Below are 23,311 nucleotides of genomic sequence, written 5' to 3'. Positions count from 1 at the left end.
AAACCGTCGGTCAGGCCAACTCCCGAAGAAAGGGGGCGGGGGCGGGGGCGCGGGACCCGGCCTGATTCACCAAGGATGCTGATGCCTCTCTCCGTCCCGGCGCTGGCCGGGCCCCTCGCCTTCCCGGCCGGGGTCTTGGGGCCGCTCGCAGGCGTCGGGAGCCGCGCGGAGCAGAGGCGGTGGGGGCGCGCGGCGCTGATTGGCAGAGCGGGCGCCGCCGTCCAGGAAACGGCTCGGGTTTCAGCGGGGGCGTGACCCGCCGGGAGGGGGCGGCGGCGGCGGCGGCGCGGGCGGCGGCGGCGGCAGTGGAGAGCGCCGCGGAGAGCTGAGCGGGCGGGCGGCGGGTGAGGAGCGGGCGGGCGAGCGAGCGAGCGAGCGAGCGCGGCCGCCACAAAGCTCGGGCGCCGCGGGGTCTGCGCGCGGCGTAGCTGGCCCCGCGCGGCGACTCCTTTCCATGCTGGCTGGGCCCGGCCGCGAGCCCCGGGCGCCCCGAGGCCGCGGCTTTCCTGCGCGCTCCGAGCGTTCGCAAGTTGCGAGCAAAGTTTGCTGGAGGAAACGCCAAGCCTGAGTCCTTTCTTCCTCTCGCTCCCCAAATCCAAGCGCAGCCTGCGGGCGTCATGCCCGCGCGCCTCCGCAACCTGGGGTGCGCTTGAAGCCTCGGAGCCTTGGCGCCGGCGAGGACCCAAGGACCACTTTTTGGGGGGAGCTCGTCGTTTGCTCCGTCCCGACCCACGCCGGGCGCGGGGACAGAGCCGGTCGCCGGGGATCGTTGCCATTCAAGGTAACCTCCGTGGTGGGCCCCTCGGGGAGCCTCGCGGGACTGGAGAGTGGGCCCACGGGAGAGTGGGCTCCGTGAAAGCCCGGGACGCCGGGTGCACGGTCCCCCGAGCGGAGGGCTGGCACTGTGGAGGCTGCTCCTTGTTCTCCCTCTTTGGCTGCATAGGTGATGGGGGAGCTGGGTGCATGCTGACGGCTGGCGTTAGGGAAGTTCTGCCTCAACCACCCCCATCCAGATGCTGACATCTGCCTCTGGCGCTCACACCCGCCCCCCTGTCAAACTCCGGCCGGCGAGATCCTCCGACCCCAGAGCTGGCGGGCGAGCGGCGGGGCTGCCTCGCTGGTGGCACAGCCGCGCAGGTCCGGAGCTCGGAGGGGCATCTTCGGGGTGCCTCGTTCCGGGGCCCGGGGAGCACCCGTCCCGTTCCATCCAGGCCCCGACGGGGGTGCCCTTCCCCGGGAGGGAGCCGCTGGGGTGGGGCCGGCGACACCTCCGTAGGGTAGGAGGTGCTCGGGGGTGGCACATTTGGGGAGGGGGCTGCTCCGGTTCCCCGATTGCAGTGCCGGGCGCCCCTGGCCCGCAGCCGCCGTCGGCGCTGGAGGGAGCCCGGCGCGCCTGGGGCTAGGGGGCGAACTGGACCGACTTTTTCTAGTTCGCTGCCTGCTCCGCCGGCAGCAGCTCGGAGATGTCGAAAGCGCAGGCGAGTTCTAACTTGCGCGCTCATTCTTTCGGCTGCCGGACCGCGCCGGGGAATCAGCTGGGGGCCGGGCCAGGAGCTGGCTCCGACCCTCGCGGCCAGAGGGCCAGGCGCAGAGGTCCGGCCCGGGGGCGATGAGTCTCCGCCGCTCCCCTCGCCGTCCGCTCCCTTGCAGACTCTTCTCGCGACCTTCCTTCCTCTCGCCCAATTCAATAAAACCTACCCTTAAAGGCAAACCTGCTTTCACCCATTATGTGTTTGGTGTGAAACGCTATCAACATTTAAAACCCCATTGTCCCCGTGGTCCCAAATCCCTGTAAATCTTCCACTGGCCTCGACTCATTTTCATCTGAAAAGACTGTTTAGTTTGAATAGAAAAGAAATCGGGAGCCTCTCTCTCTCTCTCTCTCTCTCTCTCTCTCCCCTTGGAATGTCAATTAAAATGCAGATTTCTCTGAGCTCTTTAGCGCCCAGAGAAGGGGGAGAAAATCAGATATTCCAAGCAAACAAATGAAAGAAGTGCTACAATGAAGCCGGGTTGGTGGTGTTCAGTTCTCCCGAAGCGGCGGCAAGTCCTCATTGGCTTGCCAGCGTTAACAGGGAAGAGAAGGTGGTCCCAGGTCAGCCTGTATTTTGCATTTTTTGAGAATTTCAGTATGTTGAGTAATCCCCACACCCACCGCATTTGACCCCTTGAGAGGCCCCTGCCCTGTTAGCTGTGGGGAGAAGGGGAGCTAGGGAGGCTCTGAGCCAGGAGGTGGGTCTGCCGCCGGGGGACCTGGGCGCCCCTGCACCTTGCCTGGCTCTCTTGACTGATGTGAAATATACTGGGAACAAAACACCCAAGTGCTCGTCATGGGCGGGCAGGCAGGCAGACAACCTCTTAGGGGTAGAAACTCAGGTAAGGCGGGCGCTGCATGGGCTGTCTTCTTGGAGCGTGGTGGTGGTGGGGTTGGGAATGTTCTGGTAAACCGAGGAGCCCAGCATCGACCTGCATAGGGACCACTCCCCAGCCAAGCCCACTCGCTTGTCACTTTGCCTGTCTTTGGGGGCGGGCTTGTGCCGAGGTGAAAATGGACCAGGGGGACGGGTGGCCATGAAGAGCCATCCATCACTGGGAGGGTGACAACTCCTCCCGCGCCCAGGCGGAGAAGAGAGTTCCCTTTCAAGGGGAAAAATAAACACGCTGGGGCTTTCACTGAGGCTCAGACTCCAGGAGGGATTATGGTATTGAAGGCAGGAAGCTGGGATTGTGGCCGCCAGTGGCATGCTGGGCCTGTGTTCCCAACACCGAGCCTGGGGACCTCATTATCCTGCCTAGGAGGTTCCTCCATACTTTTGTCCAGTCCGGTGAGGAGTTGTGCAGACCTGCCGCCCTAGGCCTCCACCTTCCAGAGATTTGGGAAGGGGGTGGCCGCGGGGCCTGGACCTGGAAATGGCTAAAAGTCAGTTTCTGGTGCAAGCCGTTGGGATGAATGAATGGTTTGGGATTTAGCTGAGGTCACTTACTGTCCACCTTTCCCTGCCTAGAGCAAAGGAAGCTCCTCTAGGCTGGGACAGGTGGGCGAGGCGGCTGGGGAAGCAGCCTGGGGCCCACTCTCCTGCTAGGATTTAAGATTGTTCCTGTGAGGCAGAAAATTCCCATGCATTCTGGAAATGCTTAGTAAGTCAATGAGAATGTTTGTGTGTTTCCCTCCCACGTGTATGTAGAAATAGATATGGAATTATCTTTTGAGGCTCTTAACTTGAAGAGGAAAGAAAAGTTGGCCAAAAAATCCTTCAAGCAGACTGAAAACAGGGTGGGCACACATGCTTTTCTTGCTTGTGCCGTGAATCACACCACTTCACGTGTGCTTTCTTTGAAGCAGAGATTTTCTTTATTCCTCCTCTGGAAGTGGTGCAGCATCCTCTTTTCCCTTACCCACTTTAATCCTTAGTTAAAGCTAAAAGTTTTTTCTGATGTAGCTTTGGGGAGACTCCAGCAGTATTGAAATCGTAGTCATAATTCGAAATATCAAGTCATGCAGAGAGCGTGGGGTTTAGAAAGTTCTCACCCCTACCCTCAATCCTATAAAATGTGGTTCATGCATGTATAGTTCACAGAATCTGACTGTGTCGATCAAATTCTCTAAAGTTTGTGCATTTCGGTTCTATACTTAGTAATTGATACCGAACAAATTTAAAGTTATTTGGAATATCTTAAGTGCGGAAAATTTTCTTTGCCTTTGGATCAAATGAGTGAACAGAATAGCAGGTTGGGCACCCCCTTGTAATTTCTGCTCTGAAATTTTAGCCAGTAGGTTAGCATACTGAAAGTTATTGGCCCAATCACATACCTTGATAATAATTTACATATCAGCAGAAGCAGCATCATTAATAAATGCCTGTGATATTCATCAGAATTTGCATTTGCTCCACTTCTTAACCCACTCTGTCTGAAGACATTCACTAGGCCTGGGTTGCCATTAGTCATAGTGGAACGGGATTCAGCCTTCGAATCTCTTTTTGGATCAGCTGCTTTGAATGTATTGCAGTTCCGTTCATTCTTTGTAAGTGGCTGCTTGGCGAAAGATTGAAATACATTTCTGCATTTGAAAATGAATCTCGACAAGTGTAAACTGGTGGGAATTTTTGGTCGCCTTCCTGGGGTTCTTTTTACTTTGCTTGTCTCCCTTCTTCCTGAGGGCTCCAGCCCCCAGAAGCAGATGCCTCTGAAGTGCAGTTGCCCTGAGAGAAGTTAACGAGAGGCTGGGTTTGCCAGCCCGAGCATCATTAACTTGCTTTTGTAGTTGCCCTTGAAACTAAGGTCACGTTGCTTCTGCTTCTTGAGGGCGGTAGAGGTGACAGTGGGTAGGAAAAGAGAGTACACTTTGCCTAACTGAAGTGGCCGCACGTATCTGTGTCCTGTAGCTCCTCTTTTTTTATCTCTGTTTCTTAAAAGTAGGCTTTCTAAACGATCAGCCTAACACCTTTTGTGGATGGGTCTGGTGGAAACCCCTGGGACTCACGTGCGCATGGAAGGCATTTGCAGATAACGAAAAAGAACTGGGTTGAAATGAATTGGAGTTGGGGAGGATTTCACTGACTTGCCGACTCTCTCCCCTAGAGGCTACAGCAGCAGCAGAAGTGGCTGCAGGGCCAGCAGAGGCTGTCACAGCACCTCGGTTCCCGAGCCCACCGCCGGCTGAAGGCGTTGCTGCAGGCAGTCCATGCTCATAGAGGAAGTGTGCAGATGGGATTAACGTCCACATGGAGATATGGAAGAGGACGGGGGATCGGCACTGTAACCATGGTCAGCTGGGGGCGCCTCGTCGGCCTGGTTGTGGTCACCATGGCAACCTTGTCCCTGGCCCGGCCCTCCTTCAATTTAGTTGAGGATACCACGGTGGAGCCGGAAGGTAAGTTGTTTAATTTCACTTTCAGGGTACCAAGTTTGTTTTGGGATCTGTCCGGGGAAGTGGCACTTAGGTCGAGGCCTGTCTGAGAATCAGCTGCCCCTTACGTTGTAAATGAGTCTTCCAAGAGCAAGGGAGAGTGGGCTGTCTGCTCCCCGCAAGCCAGAGATTACGAGAGCAGGTTCCCAGCTGGGACACTGCAGGCAGAGTGGTGTAGTTTGGTGGTTTTTTGGCATGTGCGTTTCTCTGACCTGGGTGAGGGAGACAGCGGGCAGTTTATCCAGTGCCCAGGAGAGCCATGGAAGGGGAGCTTGTAGCTGAATGCCATCTAGGGCTTTCTGCAGGAGCATGCTTACCAGAGAAAGTTTTGCTCACAGTGTAAAGAATTGCTGTTTTCTGACAAAAGGAGTCACTAAGGGAAATTGCCGACATCTGAAATGCTGACATTTTATTTTCATTGTCTAAGGAGAAAAAGCAGCCTCTGAAGTTCAGCACGGAGATGCTTGACACATTACATTCTTTTGAGCCATTGTAATTCATAATACTTAAGCAGTACGTCACAAAGAGGTAGATTCTATTTTAAGTCAATTTGAAGTGTACCTGGGCCTTTCCTGAATCTCTGAGAACTTCCAGATCTAACAGGGCGTGCGTTGGTGTTTCAGCTTTGGAAATTGCATGAAGGCAACACATTATGCATTTTGGAAGGTACAGAAGGGCGTGAGGCCAGTTGTGAGCACCGAACAGGGCTGAATTATCCCGCCGGGCAGATTTGGAAACTCTTCCCCAGGTCCTTCTGAGATGTCGGTAGCCAAGCCCTGACTCGGTGCAGCACTGAAATCTGTCATCAGGAGGGAATATCGGTAGCTGAGCTATTTTTCAAGTGGTAATCTGAGAATAAAACAGCAGATCCTAGCACTCATCGCCACTTAATGAACCTGTTTGCTGAGAGCCCACCTGGTGCCTGCCGAGCTCGGGGGCCTGAGTGGGCTGAGGTCAGCTCAGCTGTTCTGGAAAGGCACCCAGCACAGAAGAGGACCGCAAGCCCATCTAGGACCACGCGGGAGGGAGGGCTGTGTCCCCATCCGAGGGGGGCTCCCGCTGAGACCCCGAGTCAGGAAGCATAAAGGCATATCTTTTTCTAAGACGGAGGGACTTCTTACCGGAAGCAGTCCAGCAGTCGTGAGATGAGGCTCATGCCCTTTTTCTTACACAGAGGTACGGAGGCTTTATAATGAACAGGTGCGGTGACATCGCCGAGGTTTCCAGATCTCCGGGAAGGAAATCTTGTAGGAGCTTGTGTCTGTGACTACCTCCTTGTGACATAAGCATGGCTGTAATGTGCAGTGGTGATGATTTTTTTTTTTTTTTTTTTGCGGTACGCGGGCCTCTCACTGCTGTGGCCTCTCCCGTTGCGGAGCACAGGCTCCAGACGCGCAGGCTCAGCGGCCACGGCTCACAGGCCCAGCCGCTCCACGGCATGTGGGATCTTCCCGGACCGGGGCACGAACCTGCGTCCCCTGCTTCGGCAGGCGGACTCTCAACCACTGCGCCACCAGGGAAGCCCAGGTGATGCATTTTTAAAGGGTTTAACTTGAGGGAAAAGGGTCCTGGTTTCTGAAAGTCATGCCTGTACTTCTTTATTTGCTAATAATTAAAATGGATGTTTCTCTAATTGCCAGTTTTCCCCGGAGCGCGTGGCTCAGCCCACAGGGAGGCAGCTGAGCTGGGATTTCCCAGGAATGGCCCAGGTTAGGAGGAAAATGTCATTTTTCATTTAGACTTCCAGGGCAGCATTATTGGGAGTTTATTTCAACATAAAGTGTAAAATGGTCCTGGAGGACTTCTTTTTATCATATTTAATTATTGAAGAGAGTTTAAAATATGTGTGCACATGCTGGAAGAAAGAGGTGAGGCAGAGAGGGGGAAAAGCAGTGGACAGGGATGGAGTCCGCACGGTGGTTCTTTGTTAAAAATGTGCCTCCAACAATGTGAGTATCGTTGGAAGCAGGTCTTCCCAACTTGGCATCTGTGCGCTTGCGGGTTGAGGGGAGGTGCCTGAGTTCCCTGAAATGGTAGGTCATATTTTGCAGATGTCCTTCTGTGCATATTTCGGGGTTCATAGCTTCTATGAGGTTTGTGTCCAGAGTTGTGAGAGGTTAAAAAAAAAAAAGATTTAGTGGACCCCGCAAGACCCTGCAAAGAGGTGACTTTGGAAAAGCACACAAACCCCTGGACCTCAGTTCCCTTCCCTTTCTGTCGTCTGAGGGTTGGCTAAGACAGTCTTCAGGGTCTCTTCATTCGTGCTAAATGAATATTTATATCCTCAGAAGCCTTCTGATGACCTGCCTCAAAAGCTTGCTGGGAGATTTAGGTGGGCCTGGACGTGAAGTGCGCTTAGCACAGGGCCTGGCGTCTAATGAGCACCTGGGATGTGTTGTCATCATTGTTCCCAGTGAGCTGGGCACATGCATCTTCCTGGTCCCGTGGGCTGGCTGGGTCAGTTGCCACAGTGTCAGGAAACATGTAGGCTTTTGGAGACAGTTGAGTAGAAAGTTGCTCTCTAATGGAGGAGGCCCTTCGTGTTTCCAGGCAGCTGTGTTCGCTTTCTGTAGGGTCTGTACTTCCCTTTTCAACTGATTTGAGCCCTAAGATGAGTTCTTCCAATGCCGGAGTTTTGCTTTGGTGTCAGAGGTTGTTAGGAAGGTAATCTAATTGTAGATGAGGAAGAGGAGATTTTAGCAACTGGAAGCAGACTAAGTAGGGCAGCTCCAGTTTAGGCTGTGGTACCAACGAATTGGAGAGAGACAGACAGAGAGTCCCCCATCCATGTGTGTCCATCAGTCCCTGTCTGTCCTCCATGGTGAGTTTAACTGTAGCTTTGGTTAAAATAAGTTCAACCTTGACCTTCTAGTGCACAAGGCCTTATCTTATTTTTGTTTTGCTAATTGGGAAGCTCAGTTTAGATAATGTGTATCGGGCTGGACCAGAGGAAAATTTGTGCGGAGAAAAAGGTAACTAAGTTCCAGGAAGGAGCCCTAATGCTAGAGGGTCCTTTTCCAATTGTCCCAGCTTTGTACAGTATCATGTCATCTATCATCACCCTATCCCATCCATCATCATATCATGTATCACATCATCTCATCTACCATGTACCATCATATCATATATCCCATCATCTGTCATATATCATTTGTCTCTCGACACATTCTGAAGTGGTGGCAGTAGGTTTGGGTCTACTCAACTGACTTAAGAAGAAAATAATCTCTAGAAGATTTTAGTTAATATTCCAGACTAAAAATGAATATTTTCAACTGGTCATTCATTTTTGTAGGTGACCAGCTGCGAAGGGTTTAAACTCAGTTGACTCGAAGGGGCCAGTAGTCCTCAATGCCAAGTACTGCTCTGTTGATTAAGATTGTAATTATTTAAAGTATAGTCAAGCTTGATTACCTTGGGGTGGAGGCGACTCTTACTTTCAAGTTCTTCCTGGCATTGTCACCTACTCTGGTTAATTAAGTCACTGTTGACATTAACCACATCTTTGTTTACATCAGCCCAGTAGGAGCTAAAATAAAAGGGCTTTTCCAACCCAAAACCCTTTATTACTTTTCCACCCTCCACAAAGTGTCATTCTGAAAAGCAACAACCTGGGAAGAAAGTAGTATGCCTTTTTTTTTTTTTTTTTATCAATTTTTGGGCAAGGTGATCCTGACTGATGTGAGTTGGTCCAAAGTTCAGTAGCAGAGAGATCGAGCATGGGGTCCACACGGAGACCTCCTTACCTCAGATTTTTCCAGTATGGTTTAAGTCCTTTGTTAGAAGTATTGTAAATGCCATGATATCAGCCATACGCATTTAATTGCAAGTTAAAAGAAAAGAAAAAAAGAATATATCCGCATACCAAGAATGAATGATTTAAAATAATCTTCTGTTTTGTATTATCTGCATCTTTGTTCCTCAGTATGTGTTAATATTTAAGAGTTGACTGTAACTTGATAGCTTAGGAACAAGGACTTACTCTTGGTAAATTAAACCAAACGTAGGCTTATGCAGCTCAATACACAACGAAGTACACATTCTTTATTAGTATATAAAGTATTTCACAATTCATAGACAAAGAGCTGTGTTTAATATTACTTCTAGAGCAAAAATTTGGCAAGCCCAGAGAATTGGTATTTGTATACTTTCTGTACTGGCTCGCTCTCATCCAAATTCCAAGTGTGTATGTGTATGTGTGTGTGTGTGTGTGTGTGTGTGTGTGTGTGTGTGTGTTTGTATTTTGCCTTTTTATTTTAACCAGTTAAAACACTGAGTACCTACTAGGTGACTAGTCCTTGCTAGGCCATAACTGAAGACTTGTTGCTCTCAAGTGTTTCCCACTCAGCTGAGGGTGAGAATTCAAATAACTAGAGCAATCCAATATGAGATGTTTCCAATATCAGACTTAATGAATAATTACATGGTTATGAAATAACTGGGGTCGTGTTTAAACAGGAAGAGTTTTGTTTAATGTTTGTGTTCTCAGTAAAATGTGTCCAGGAGCCCTCCCATTTGTAGTGTCTTGTTTGGGTATTTACTTGTCCAGGGTAATTGTTAAAAGGCTGCCCCCCTCTTTCATCAGAGTCTGGCTTAATTTTACGTTTCCATTAAAAATGCTGTCTAATCTTAGTCTTTAAAGGAAAATGGGGGAAATTGATTTTTGGGTACGGCATCTGAGGCTCGGTAGGAAATACAGCTAGTGTGCTCCTTTCCGCTGTGTCGGTTTGACTCTTAGCAGGGTGCTTGCCTTGGTAAGCAGTTCAGAAGTGATTGTGTGGAAGTTTTTCAGGCTGTCCCACAAATGATTCTGATCCAGTGGGGTTTATGAGGCTGTGCAGAAAGGCCCATGGTCTTTATTATTATTTGGTTTTCCTGGAGGGATGACTTTAGCCTTAGGTTTTGCATCCTTCTTGTGCTTTTGCTGCATCCAGGTGGGATTTAGAGATGGCTCTGCTTTTCCGGCTTCCCTGGCATTGCAGTGCCTGATGCCACACCCTCACCCCACGTCCTTCTCTCTGCCTTACCATCTTAGCAGTAACTTCTTTTAACTGATGGTGACAGTGCTGAAGGCCGTATGTGGCTGAATCGTGAACCTAAGGTAAGGGCTGAACGTTTGGCCTTAAGCCAAAGAGGTGGGTTTCTGATCATTATATCCAAGATGAACAAACCCTGAAGAATTCAGCTTTGACTCCTTAGAGGCTTAGAGGCTCTTGAACTTGAGTTTTTAAAGCTACGCACAACTCGTGTTCCATTTTACGGACAGTGTTTATCTTCATGGGAAGCCTTAAGGCTTTCTGGCAGCCCGAGAGTCTGCACAAACTGGCCACTTCCTCCTGCTTACCCAGATAGACCTGGAGTGACCCAGCCAGGTTCAGCTCTGGCTTTCCTGGATCAGGGAATGGGAGGAGGTGGGGAAGGGAGCTGAGGCCGAGTTCTGTAAGGAAGTCTGGTTGAACAAGCTGCTGGCCTTTTCCCTATGATGGGCCCCCATGTCTTGGAGATGTTTCCTTTTGAAATTAACAAACGTCACACTTTTCCCAAGTTCTTTTTCCCCCGTGCTCTGATCATTACTACCCCGGTTTTGGACATGACAGGAAACCCAAAATGGTAGCCACATCAGTGGTAGATGGTGGTTGCAGGCTTTCACTGGCCTCTGTTTGTGTAACTTCAAGCTTTTACCATTTATATAATCATGCAAAAGGATATTTTAAATTATCAGGCTAGACCACTGTTGTCCATGAAGAGTGCAAATCAAGTAGAATAGGCATGCTTTAGAGTTTCAGTAATTTTGGTTTTAGGAAACTTGTACCATGATGGAGTTTTAAGATGTTGGGTGTGACCTGTTGTCATTTATTCCACTTTGGAATCCCATAAGTAGTTACGTCCCATTCTGGACTTTTGCCATTTCATGTGAATATTAAAAATTTCAACTTCTTTTTGACTGTACTGAGTCAGGGAGCTAAGGTGCGGCCTACTCTTTGCTCTAACCCCTGTCCAACTAAAGCATGGTAAATTCCGAGTCGTGTCTGAATGGAATGCACATATATAGAATGTCGGGTCGTGGTGAACATGTTTTATGGGGAGGTCAAAAAAATAGCTTATAAGGAAAAGACTGACAGATTCAGAATTGAGGTCAAGGGACATATATATTTTATGATTTATATACAGCACTTGACTTGAAAGAAAGAACCCAGTTCTGAGCTCTGACATTGATACGGTAAACTCTGTATATATTGTCATGATTATTTTCTAACACTAGAACTTCTTCTGAGTTACTATGTGTGACCTCTTTTTAAAGGCCAGTTTACTGTTAAGTTTTGCCATACATAACCAGCTGTAATGTTTTAAGAATATCAAGACATCAAAAAGTCCAACTTTGTGTGTTGCAGGGGGCAGGGGGGGTAGGAGGTGGGGGGGTGCTATAAAATGTATGGAAAGATCTTTGCAGTGGTGAGTTTAGGGTTTAAACTCTTTGAAAACCCTTACACTTCCGATTGTGAGTAGACAGTGAGTTTGCCCCAAAGGAGTGTGGCTGCCTTCAAGGCACCTCCTTCCTTTGGGAATTCCATGGCGGTCCAGTGGTTAGGACTCTGCGCTTTCACTGCTGAGGGCCCGTGTTCAGTCCTTGGTCGGGGAACTAAGATCCCGAAAGCTGGCTGCACAGGTGGCGGCCACCCCTAACCTCCGCCCAAAAAAAGGCACCTCCTTCCCATCCCACTAAGCCTCCTGGATCTTGACCAAAACTTGTTGCCTTTTTAGCTGACCCAGGCAGGCGCACAATTAACTATACATCCTAGGGTTCAAACAGAAAATCACTCAGATCTCTAAAAGACCAGGAATACTCTATGTTATTATCGTAAATTCTGCATCTGACTTTTTTTTTTTCCGTAGAAATGAATAAAATCATTTAAAATGGTATGTAATGTGCTTTCTGGGGACCGAAACTCACAGAAGGAACTTGGCCTTGGGAGCTAAACAAAGCAGATTTGAATCTTTCCGTTATCTACTGGTGCTGTGACCTTGGATAAGTTAGATAACCTCTCTGAGCCTCTCTTTCTTTATCTAAAAGTGGGTCTGATAACATCTATCTTGAAAGGGGGACCATGAGGATCAAATGCAAGTGTATGTAAAGCCCGTACAGTAGTTCCTGGCAGATAGTAGGTGCTCAGTAAGTGCTAGTTTCCTCCCTGCCCCACCCCACTTCCTTGTAGAGGTAAAAACCTGAGATAGGATGTCAAACCAATATTTCTGGGATGTTTACCCTAAGATATACAATGACAAATATTCTGATGAGAGGCATTTACTTTAATTAAAGTAGAAAGGGAGCCTGTCCAACCCTTTGTATTATCCTGGGCATTTACAAGTCTGGACCCTAGAAATGGGGTCCTCTTGCTGCTTGCAGTCCAAATGGTTCAGGGTTGACATTTTTTTTCCCTGTCGAAAAAAGTCAATTGCAGCTGTGTAATAACGGCTGGATATGTGCTTCATAAGGAGCAATATATTTTGGCAAGGAGTTCTGTGCTTGGGGCTTCCAAACAAAGGATTGTCAAGAGGCCCTGTGGAGAAGGATGGAGAGGGACTTCCCTGGAGTCAATGGTTAGGACACTGCACTTCCACTGCAGGGGGCACGGGTTCGATCCCTAGTCAGGGAACTAAGATCCTGCATGCCACGCGGCACAGCCAAAAAAAAAAAAAAAAGAGAAGGATGGAGAGAGGTTTATGGGATGGGTTGGCGGGGAAGGGGGGTGTCACATGCTCTGCTTTTGTCCTGGCCCGTGAGGGGAGCTCCATAGCATGTTATGATAGGCTCTGCCAGGTTGGCCTGTGGTGACTTCCCCCGGGCACTCTGCTGGGCCTTCCTTAGTTAACAGGTGGCTGGGCTTCCAGTCTTCGTGGAAGGGAGCTCAAGGAGATTGTTATGGTACCCATGGTACTGGGGGTGTGAGTGGGAGTGGGCAGTGTGGATGGGGTCGTATTCTATTAGCCCATTCCTTGAGAGGCTGAGGATGCAGGTGGTGGTAACAGTAATTCTTATTACCATCTATTAAGTGCCTGTTGTGTGTTGGACATTGTGCTAGGTGCCTTGACATGTTATCTCTAATCTCTTTCCCCAGTTTTATTGAGATATAATAGGCAGCACTGTTTAAGATGTATGGCACAACCATTTGAGTTACATATATTGTGAAATGATTACCACAGTAAGTTTAGCTAACATCCATCATCTCATACAGACACTAAAAAGAAAAAGAAAAAAATATTTTGGGATTAACTCTCTTAATGACAGTCACATATACCAGCCACAGAGCCGTGTTAACTCTAGTCATCACGCTGTACATTATACCCCTGGTACTTATTTCCCTTCTAACTGGAATTTTGTACCTTCTGAGCCACCTTCCTCCAATACCTCCTCCCGCCACCATCTCTCATCTTAGTGATGCAGCTGACCCCAGCTATCCACATTCGCATTTTATGGCTGAGACTCTCGGAGATGAAACGATTCCTCCAAGGCCCCGTAGGTAGTGAGTGCGTGTCCAGGCCTTGGGGTACATTGATTGGTGCAACAAAGATTTCCCAGTGGCCTCCTCTTTCCTGAGCAGATGGCTCTTCTGTGGAATACTGTGGGGAGCTGCTCATTCTTAAATCTGTCATTTGACTCTTAAACATGTAAGGACAGTGCTGGTTGATGCAGTTTCTTCTCATCTGTCCACATCTATTCCCCTAAAGCTATTTGAGGAAAAGTCGTAGACGATAAAACCATTCCAATAATTACCACTTCGTGATTCTTCTGGAATGGCCTCTGGTGGTATGTCGCTTATTGGTAAGAAGCTAACCCTCTCTGCTGCGCAGGAGACCAGAGGGAGACTGCGTGGAGTCCCAGATAGTGTCATGCGGCAGGAGTCACAGCAGGAAGGGCCGGCCCGCAAGGCAGCAGCACGAGGCCATCCCGTTGTCCTTGTCCCAGGTGCTTCAGGCGGTCTGCCCTGGGACCTACTCAGTGTTCAGTTTTGGTCGTCAGTTTGACATTGCGTCAAGCTTTTCTTCAGCATTTCTGGTTTGAGGTTGGGTCAAGGCCTACCTCTGCAGACTGGTATACCTGGGGCTCCTGCAACCTGTGGTCATGGACAGATACTGAGCCCTCTAATGTCAGAAGCTAGGAAAGCAAAAATAAATAAAAGGTGGGGGAAGGGAAAAAAATTGCCAGAATGAAAGGGCAGAAGCAGCAACACCTATATACTTCCTGTAGCCTTGGCCAGGAAGGGTGTCCCGAGGGAAAAAAGAGGCCGGGGTGCAGAGCCTGTTTTTAAAGCAAACGAAGTTCAGTTTGGTGGTTTAAAAAAAAAAAGAAAGTGAACTCTGAGCGGTTCCAGCCCGACGGGGAGGTGAATCAAGCCTGGTTCAGCCAGTTGCACTCCGCGCCGGCCACCTGCTCGGTGACGCAGAAGACGCAGGCATCCAGAAGGGGGGCTCCGTGTGGGTGAGAGGTTGTAGGATGCTTGGCTGGAAGGTGACACTGCGCGGTTCCCTCTGAGCCTCTCAGCCCTGGTGCGGCCGCAGCTTCCAGAGCCAAGGTCATTACCACAGCACACCTTTCAGATTGCAGCGTCGTTGCTGTGACTCCTTTGAGTTTGTCCCCCAATTATGTTGAGACCCTGCTATGTCCTACTGTGTGCCGGGCTCTGTGGGGATAGAATGACAAGCAGAGAAGTCTCAAGTCCTGTTGAATTGGGGGGGACGGGGGGCGGGGAAGGGGACTGGCATTTGTCAAATACTTGCAAAAAACGAAGGGGCACCTTCCAATCTGAGGTGAAGGTCATCCGAAGTAAAAGCATGGTGTGTCTCAGAGGGAATCGGGGAACCCCGAGGAGGCCAGTGTGCTAGAGATGGGGCTGCGGAAGCAGGCCAGGCCGGGCGGGGCTGGAGCCAGCCTACGTGCCATGTTAAGGGTTTTTCTGGGTCTTCCAACCGTGCGCCTTCCTGAGGCTGGTCTTGAAGGCAGTGGGTGCCGCCTTGATTTGCTGGTAAGTTCACTGCGTCGGCCCTAGTCAGCCCCGGCCAGGTGTGCCAGCTAGGTTGCTCTGTGCCCACTTTGGGAATCCTCCTGACCTCTCTGCTGTCCGGTAAGAGGTACCTACCCTTAAAGGTATGGCGAGTCAGGAGGTCACGGGCAGCCCTCAGCCGCCACTTGAGTGGGGCATCTCCTTGCTCCTTGACAGTCTGGAGCTGCAGTTCCTTACCAGACCCACGTGGATGCAGGGAGACGGCCCCGGGGAGCCAGGGAGACCTAGTGAACACGATTCTGGTCCCCTCTCAGGGGCCTCACCTGGGCACTCAGAGATTCAAACAAGGCTTCCTCCTCTTTCTGTGGAGAGGGGTGCACAATCTCAGCTTAAGAAAGGACCTGGTACGCCCTGTCCACGTCTTGGGAAGCCAAGACGCTGGGGAGCCGTGCACAGCGTTTCCAAGAGCAAATGCTCCCGAGGGTTTTGAAAGGGGCTCTATTAGGAGGTAGGGGCTCTTCAAAGTTTGTTTCCTTGAAGTTTTTACCTCTCTGCAAATAGGCGGCTTAGGGTTGGGGAGAAAGGTTAACCACGGTGGCGCCTATCTTAATTTGGAATTTCCTGAATGAATGTGGTTTCAATCCTCAGGCACAGGATTCCCCTAGGGAGATGTTTTCTTTTCTCTGCATATCACGGGAGAAAAGTGATCCCTGTGGCTTGTCCTGCCTTTCTGGGTCCTGCCGGGCCCGGCCCCGGCTGGGAATGGGCCCTGCCCACCACAGAGGCTCCCCGCCCCCTCTGACTTCAGGGAGACCTCTGCCAGGGGCCATTCTGATCGAGCTGCTCACTGAAGACCCCTCGGGCTAGGAATCTGTGCCTTCGCCTGCCCGAGCCGGATTTCAGCGCTGGCCGGGCCTGAACTTGCTGAGGCCCGGGCTGCCAGATCAAACCCATTCAAATGAGGAGGCCCATCTGTTTCCCAGTATCCAGCTGCTGTCCCTTCATTTGCAAATGGCTGGGATGCTGCTGGAGGGGGGACCAGTCTGGGGACACATCTGCAGGCTCCGAACGGGTGTTGGAACTGGGGTCCTGCTGAGAGAAGAAAGGCCGAGCCCTTTAAGTAAACTTGCTGAACAATACCCCCATGAGGTCCTGAGCTGCAGAACCCGAGGCAGCCTTGCCCTCAAGGAGTAACTCTTCACCTCCCTCTCTCCTCGTCAAGCTTCCTGTTTTTTTCCCCTCTCATTTGCAGCTGGGGCCGCTTTAAAAGTATTCATGTATTCAGGACGTACTCGCTGAGGGAGGGGCTCGGGAAAATGTCCAATAGGATTTGGACATTGATCTGACCTTTACGGGACTTAGAGGGCAAATGTATCCCCTGGAGTTGGCACCGTTTATGTCAGTAATGGGGCCATGTGAGCCACAGGTAACACTAAGGTGGAAAGGCGACCGCCCCTGAAAACTTGCTTCTGAATGTGGTCAGGCTGCTGGCTTTGCAGCATGCTCTCTGGAACGCAGGCCAACTACCCTGCTCCTGGAGCCCAGGTCCTCAAGCTAGTGGCCTCTGGGTCTGGCGTTCAGGGGGTTTCATGACCTGCTGTCGGGTTGCAGTGAGTCATCCCTGAGCCCAGCTGGGATCCTCTTTTCTAGGGAGTTCTTTGGGGGGGTTACCATGCCCCCCATACAAATACCAGTTATCTCAAATTTGTTGAATGGATGAGTAGTAAATGGTATTTTAATAAGCCACAGGCTTCTTCCCTTACAAAAGTAATCAAACAGGTGTTGTACATAGCCGTTGATGACGACGACTCTCACAAGATCCTTGGATGTTTAGTTCCATTTGGGAACATTCCAGAAATCCCCACTTTGGTAACTTACATATATATGATGTGGCAGATTTGTTCATTTGAAAGAAAACCCCTTTTTAAAATCAGACAAATTCAAATTGAGGTTCCCATGTGATTGGAAAAATGTAATCTGCTGATCAGTTAATATATTACTCTGCCATAAAAAGGAACAAAGTTGGGTCATTTGTAGAGACGTGGACGGATCTAGAGACTGTCGTACAGAGTGAAGTAAGTCAGAAAGAGAAAAACAAATACCGTATATTAACGCATGTATGTGGAACCTAGAAAAATGGTACAGGTGAACCAGTTTGCAGGGCAGAAATAGAGACACAGAGGTAGAGCACAAATGTATGGACGCCAAGGGGGGAAAGCGGTGGGGGGTGCGGTGTTGGTGGGATGAACTGGGAGAGTGGTATTGACATGTATACACTGATGTGTATAAAATGGATGACTAATAAGGACCTGCTGTATAAAAAAATAAAATAAAATTCAAAAGTTAAAAAGTATCAAGCTACGGCCCACAAGCAGGAGCCTGGCCTGCTCTGGCCAGTGCTGAGGGGTAGGCAGGCAGGGCACCCCTGCCGGGGTGGAGGCTTCTCTTAGGTGTGCCCCCCACTTTACAAAAGCCTTCCCAGGCAGTCTCTGGTTTTGTCCCCGTGGTGACCTTGACCTAGCCTGGAGGTAGCCTCTTCTACAGACCAGGACTCTGAGGCTCAGGGAGGAGAAGGGGCCGCCCAAGTTGACAGGGTTCATCACTGCCGCAGCAGGTCTAAAGCTTGTCCTTAGACACTGGAGCTGAACTTCTCACAAGGCGGCCCTTGGACCAGTAGTATCAGCATTCCCCGGGAACTTCTGGGAAATCCAGAATCTCAGACCCCACCTCAGGCCTCCTGACCTAGAAACTTTGGAAGGGGCGCCCTGGAAGCTGTGTCTGGGTGATCTTTATGCAAAGTAAAGGCTGAGAAGCAGAGCCCCCCTCCTCCGCTCCCCCCCCCCCCGCCCCCAGCTCTCAATTGGAGTGGGTGGGTGGAGGCAGACTGTATTCTGCTGGGAATATACTAGATGGATAAACAAAGACCTGATGAATTGGAGATGGGAGCCGTGCAGTCTGTCTTAATGGGAATCAGAGGAGATGATATTTGAGCTGGGCTTTGAAGGCTGAATAGGAGTTTGCCGTGCAGAGTGTCGGGACAGGGGATGCAGGTAGAGGGAGTAGTGCCCATGTGAACAGACAAGCCTCGGGTGTGAGAGAGAGGGTAGAGCGGGATCTGGGGCCAGGAGCAGCCAGGGCCTTAGTGTGGGTGATGTTCTTTGGGTTTCACCCTGTCGAAGTGTGGAGTGGTCTGTGCCTTTTTTTTTTTTTTTAAAGTGGTGGTAAGATTTGCTTTTCAGAAGATTGCTCTAGTGGCTCATGAAGGACACAGGGGGCGGCCCACGGGTGATGGGTTGGGGGGTGTTGCAGAGCTCTTTCGGAGAGATGATAGAGGCCTGGAGTAGTGGGCCCGTGGGACCGAAAGCCGCCCTTACTTTATCTCCAGAGCTGTTGCAGAGACAGACTGAATAGGGGAGGAGATGTGGGGACTGACGAGGTGGGAGGCGAGAGGGAGCAGAGGTGCTGTAGGGTGGATTTGGAGCTTGAGTTGATGTCACGTGGTGACTCCATTCAGCAAGAGGCCAGAGGAGGAGGTTGAAGGTCATCTGCCTGCTTTAGATAGGACCTCTGTAGACACCCAGATAATGTGTTCCCTCGGGCAGGTGGAAATGTGAACCTGCAAGCAGGGGCTTGAGTGGCATTGCCATGTAGGGGTGGGAAAAGCTGCAGAGATGGAGGAGATCAGAATACAGGGAGAAGGACCAGAGGAGCTGGGGGTGGAATTCAGAGCGTATCCACAGGTATGCGGGGCGGGGGGGAGATTCCCAGAAGGGCAGGAAGGTCTCCATGCATGTTCCTGTTCTTGAGAACACATGTGCACACGCGTGTGCGCACACACACACACGCCAGCAGAAAACAGCATGCCGCTGTAGGTAAATAGGCGCTGAACTGTGTGTCAGGGGCTCTCCCTTTCCTGTCATCGCCAGCCTTCCACGCTGAGAAGACCTGGTCAGGGGCGTTTCCTCCGTTCACGGTTAGCCAACTGCAGCCCCGGAACAAGGCTTTCAGCCACAGGTTCTTCCCCACGGCTGGTACTTTTGAGCGCTCGCTAAGTGCTGGGCACTGTGCTCAGTGCCTTCCGTGCACTGTCAGTTATGGTTGTTCCTGGTTTGCAGGGGAAGAACGACGAAGTGATTAGAAAGCTGAGGGCCCTGTCCTGGGTCACACAATTTCTAAGTGGCAGAGTTGAGACTCAGGCCTGTTCTGAGTCTGGTCTTTTAACATCCCCAGCCTGTCCTTGCCTTTTCTGAAGAGTCACCAGGGAGGGGACAGAAGTGAGGCTAAACACTAAGGTACCACAGGGAACAGCTCCAGGAATTGAAGGAGCATCGGATGAGGAAGGTGGCCTCCCACTCTGTACAGCGAGGAGGGCCACCTGGGGTCAAGGGCTGCCACGAGGACTTGGGGACAAAACAGTTTTGGGGGGCAGAGGATGCGTTTTTCAGGACCGGAGATGATGATGTCTGTTCATTTTACAGGCGATGCCTCTGCAAGCCCACTTCAGGCAGATCCCGTTCATTCCTTCATTCCTTTACCTCCTCGTGACGCCCCCATCCCCGCTCCCCCCTTTTCCCTTCCTGGTTGTGGTGATACAGGGAGTACAAAACCTTCTGCTGAGAAAAAGAGACAGATTTTCCAGTGGTCTCAGTCAGTCGGCAGGGCCAGCTTTTTGATGATGTGGTTTTTCCTAGAACAGCATGCCCTAGGAAGCCTAGATTTCGAGAAGGGCCAGCCTCCTCCACCGTGTCTAGCAAGCGTGTTCCCAGAAGGCAGGCTCAGGGCCTGGACGACCAGGTGGCTGAACGCATAGGCTCGCTGTATATCCGACCTGGGGCAGGGGAGCTACTTTGACACAACTCTTAGCGCCAGTTTCTGCTTCCTGGGCACTAGATACCCTGATGGCTTGTCTCTCTGGGAATTGGGTTCCCAAAGGGCTCAATTTTGAAGTTCTTCCTCAAGCAAAGCTACCAATATCTAGGGATTTTATGCAGGTGCTTCTGTTCCGTACCCTCCTCCTGGTGGTCCCGTGGGAATTTTGCTCTCCGAACGTGAGTTCGATGCACGCGTTGTGACCGGGGGAAAACCTCTTTTGTGTCCCTCTTGCTTCCTTTTGGAGGACACTGTCATTCATAGCCTAAAACCTTGGATCAAAAGAAGATGGGATGCTGACAAAATACGGGGTGAATATTTCCGCATTTGGGGTCCGAATATTGGGCGGTAATGGTGACTCACTCTTAAATGCGTACTTTCTTAGGCACTTTACTATTTCCACATTTTTATTTTCTCTTAGGTAACAACGTCATTTCTTTTCAAACTTGGAGAGCTGTTCACCGGGTTTCTCAAAGACAGACCTAAATTATATGAGGGGTGCGCCTAAATATATAATTTTTAATGGTTACCATATTGGAAGCATTAGCCATTATCCCATCTGATCACCAGGAATGTGAGCCAGGCTAGAGTTTCTGGAACAGTCAGGCTACTGTGGCAGAGACAGCTATGAGTGGTTGTCCTGGCCCCCGTGATACCGCCAAGGAGAGTTTTAAGTCCTGACGTGAGTCTGCAAGACACCCCGACAAAGGGTTGGAAGAGAAAACTGCAGCCTGTTTACTTATCTGTGTTCCAGGGCTTTGAATTCTTTGAGGCCCCCATTTTTATGTTGGCAGTATTTCTTGAGGTAGAGAACTTTCATCTTTATATTGTGCAGAGTATTTGTCTCTCCCTTCCCCCCTTAAGGAACAAGTAGTACTCAGGCCTTATAAGGCCTCTGTTTGAGGCCCGGATTTTGTCTCCTGCAAGCCCGTTCTCGTAAAGGAGAAGCTTCGAGCCTGTCTGAGCTGAAAACAGCCGGCTCTGCTGCTGCCATCTGGGTGTCTGTGGAGCCCCCGTGCTAGGGCACGCGAGGGTGGTCATTTCTGACTTGAGTGCAGGGACACCAGGACCTTTCAATCTTTCTACGGCTAAGCTTTGATGCCACCTAGATGGAAACCGTGCCGTAGAAAAGTGTGGGCTTCGCTCTTCCAAAGCCCCTGTGCTCTAAGACACCATGGATTACGGAAAAGCAATGCGATATAGATGTCTGTCTGTCCAGACTCCCTCCGTTCCGGCTGGTAGAAAGTACTTTGGCAGTGCTGCGTATGTGAGGGATTCTGTATTCTGTTCCTATGGACAGGAACTGGGGGGGGTGGCCAGTTGAAACTTCTTGCCGGGACTGGAGTGTGGCCTCTACGGGCCATCGTAAAGACCAGGAGGATGAGTCTGAAACAGACACTTACCTGCTCTGTGCCCTGTGACACTGCAGTGACGTGTGCAGCTGCGTCCTGTGTATTTCTTCTGTCAAGACAGTGGCAGCCCCACAGCAGTGATATTTATTCCTCTCGTGCGAGGTGGCGGAAGGTCGGGAGGGCACCAGGAAACCGGGGCTGTTTTACTACTCTTGCCTCACATGCTGGTGTCGTAGTTCCCGGGGAGGCCTGCCACCCATACCCCCTAGCAGGACACCCCTTTCCCTGTCTCTTCCTCCCCTCCTCTCTTGCTGAGGAATCTGTTTAGGGATTTCTTTCTCCATTTCTTCCCCTTCCTGGAGGAATGTCTTTAGGGCTTGGATGCCCCTGACTTTCTCAGACGGAGAGACCTCAGGGGGGACGCATTCCAGGGGTGACCCCCCTGCATCCTTGAAGCCGGGGCTCCCATTTCTTAGCTGTGATCATCTTGACCTTTGAAAAGACACTGGTCCCTAGGAAACCCCAGAAAAGGCTGAATTTGTGTAGTTAGTTGTCCCCTTGGCATATGCGGCTCTTTTCTTCCTTAACAGTTTAAATCTGTCATCCATTCTCCACGAAATGATTGGACAGGGCAAGACGCGGGTTTCCCATCTGTTCTCTGTTTGCGTTTGGGCGCCATTTCAAAAACCACACGGGAAAAGTTTATAGGCAAACATTATAAAAAGTGACAGTCTGAAGTGCTGCTATGGCTGGTACGGCAGCATCAAGTGTTACCTGAAATAGCTCCCTGTTCCAGATTCTCTCCTGTTCCAATTCTCTCCAATTGTCTCAAGACGGCCTCCCGATGACACCAGGGAAGAATTCAGCTGGTCATGTACAGCGAAGTCCCAGAAACCACAGCCTTTTCTGACTTTTACAAGACTTGCCCCTCCCTGGGCCCTGCTCACCCCCAGCAAGGATTGGTTTCGCTGTGTTGATTTCCTGTGAAGTAAAGCTGGTGACATCAGCGTGATGTCACACCTCTGCCCTGATCCACTGCGGGACTTGGGGTGTCAGGCAGCCCTCACCTCCTCAATCTCCTCTCCGCAGTTGGAGGCCCCTCAGTTCTACATTCCAGGAGCTCCCAAAGCATCCCGGCTTCAGAGTTTCTTAGGGGTGGGAAGGAGATGCAGCTCCGAACAGGAATCACACACCAGCCGTGTGCAGTGGCGGCTGTTAGTCACACCATTCACTTTTTGATGAGCTGCAGAGATGCCCATCTCTCATTTTTTAATATCAGATTAGTCCATTTATTGGAAAGCAGCTGTGTGATAAGATGCCACTTGTGCTTCTCAAGTGTTTGAAACTTGTGGGGAGAAAGTTCAGATTGATGCAACCAAAGATCTGCACAGCCGAGCTGCCCCCGCCAGGCGTGTGGCCTCAGCAAGTAGAAACACGTGCCTTTTCGTCCTCCCAGAAAGTAAACTCAGCGCCTTGTTTGTTTAACGCTTTTAGGTACAGAGACAAAGAATGTCCAGCCCTGGTGTGTGCGCTCCAGCCTTCTTGCTTCTTTGTGGATTGTAATTTATATTATGAAAGATATGAGGAAACATTTTCTGTCCGTGGAAGCCTCTGAAAGAGCAGTTGGTGCATAGCAAAGTGGCTTCCGGAGCCTTCTCCTCGTTGTGTTTTGGTGAGAACAGATGACGGAAGTGTTGGGCTGTGTGTGTGCTCTGCATGGATTTCTCCACTCCTGTCTGTAAGAAAGAGTAAAAAGTATGCTACAGTACCAGAAAAAATAAATGCAGGGAATATTAATATTGCTATAAAAGGTATCGTTTAAATCTCTCAGGGAATACTTTGCCCCGTGTCAACCATCATATTTTATAGAGCAGGCCGTGCAGCTTGGTGGACTCAAGGGGAGGCATGACCTGTGACCCTGGGAGGTGATCACATCACAGTTAGAGGGGTGGGTAGGGTACCGCAGATGCAGCATCACTGATGTCAGAGGGAACCGGCCCGTTGTCTCCATGGAGCAAAGTGAGGTCGGTACCACTGTGGAGGTGTCCACAGAGCACTCGGGAGCACGTGGCAGGGAGTCACCTGGAGGATAGCGGCACAGAAGAGAAACCAAGCCCCAGTGGCCGCGTGGGAGGGGCAGGGACAGAGCTGCCTCCACTGAGCCAGTGGTTTGGGTCTCGGGC

The 23,311-nt window shown here is 50.7% G+C and overlaps 1 protein-coding gene across 20 annotated transcripts in view; it reads left to right on the top strand.

Moving 5' to 3' along the window:
• The first annotated feature begins 338 nt into the window (after nt 1–338).
• FGFR2 (fibroblast growth factor receptor 2) overlaps nt 339–23,311 on the top strand; it is a 104,356-nt gene continuing 81,383 nt past the window's right edge. For 6 of the 20 annotated variants that reach the window (XM_049696494.1, XM_033420881.2, XM_049696490.1 and 3 more), the window contains exons 1-2: nt 341–781; nt 4,582–4,873. In XM_049696494.1, the coding sequence (XP_049552451.1) occupies nt 4,708–4,873 (166 nt within the window). In that variant the 5' untranslated portion in view covers nt 341–781; nt 4,582–4,707. Of the gene's footprint in view, nt 782–4,003; nt 4,025–4,581; nt 4,874–23,311 lie in introns of those variants that run through there. The other 14 variants (XM_049696483.1, XM_049696487.1, XM_049696496.1 and 11 more) reach the window with 7 other exon arrangements.

This window comes from Orcinus orca, chromosome 14 (genome assembly GCF_937001465.1).
Source record: "Orcinus orca chromosome 14, mOrcOrc1.1, whole genome shotgun sequence".
Taxonomy (NCBI): Eukaryota; Metazoa; Chordata; class Mammalia; order Artiodactyla; family Delphinidae; genus Orcinus; species Orcinus orca.
This window is presented reverse-complemented; position numbering and strand designations above follow the sequence as displayed.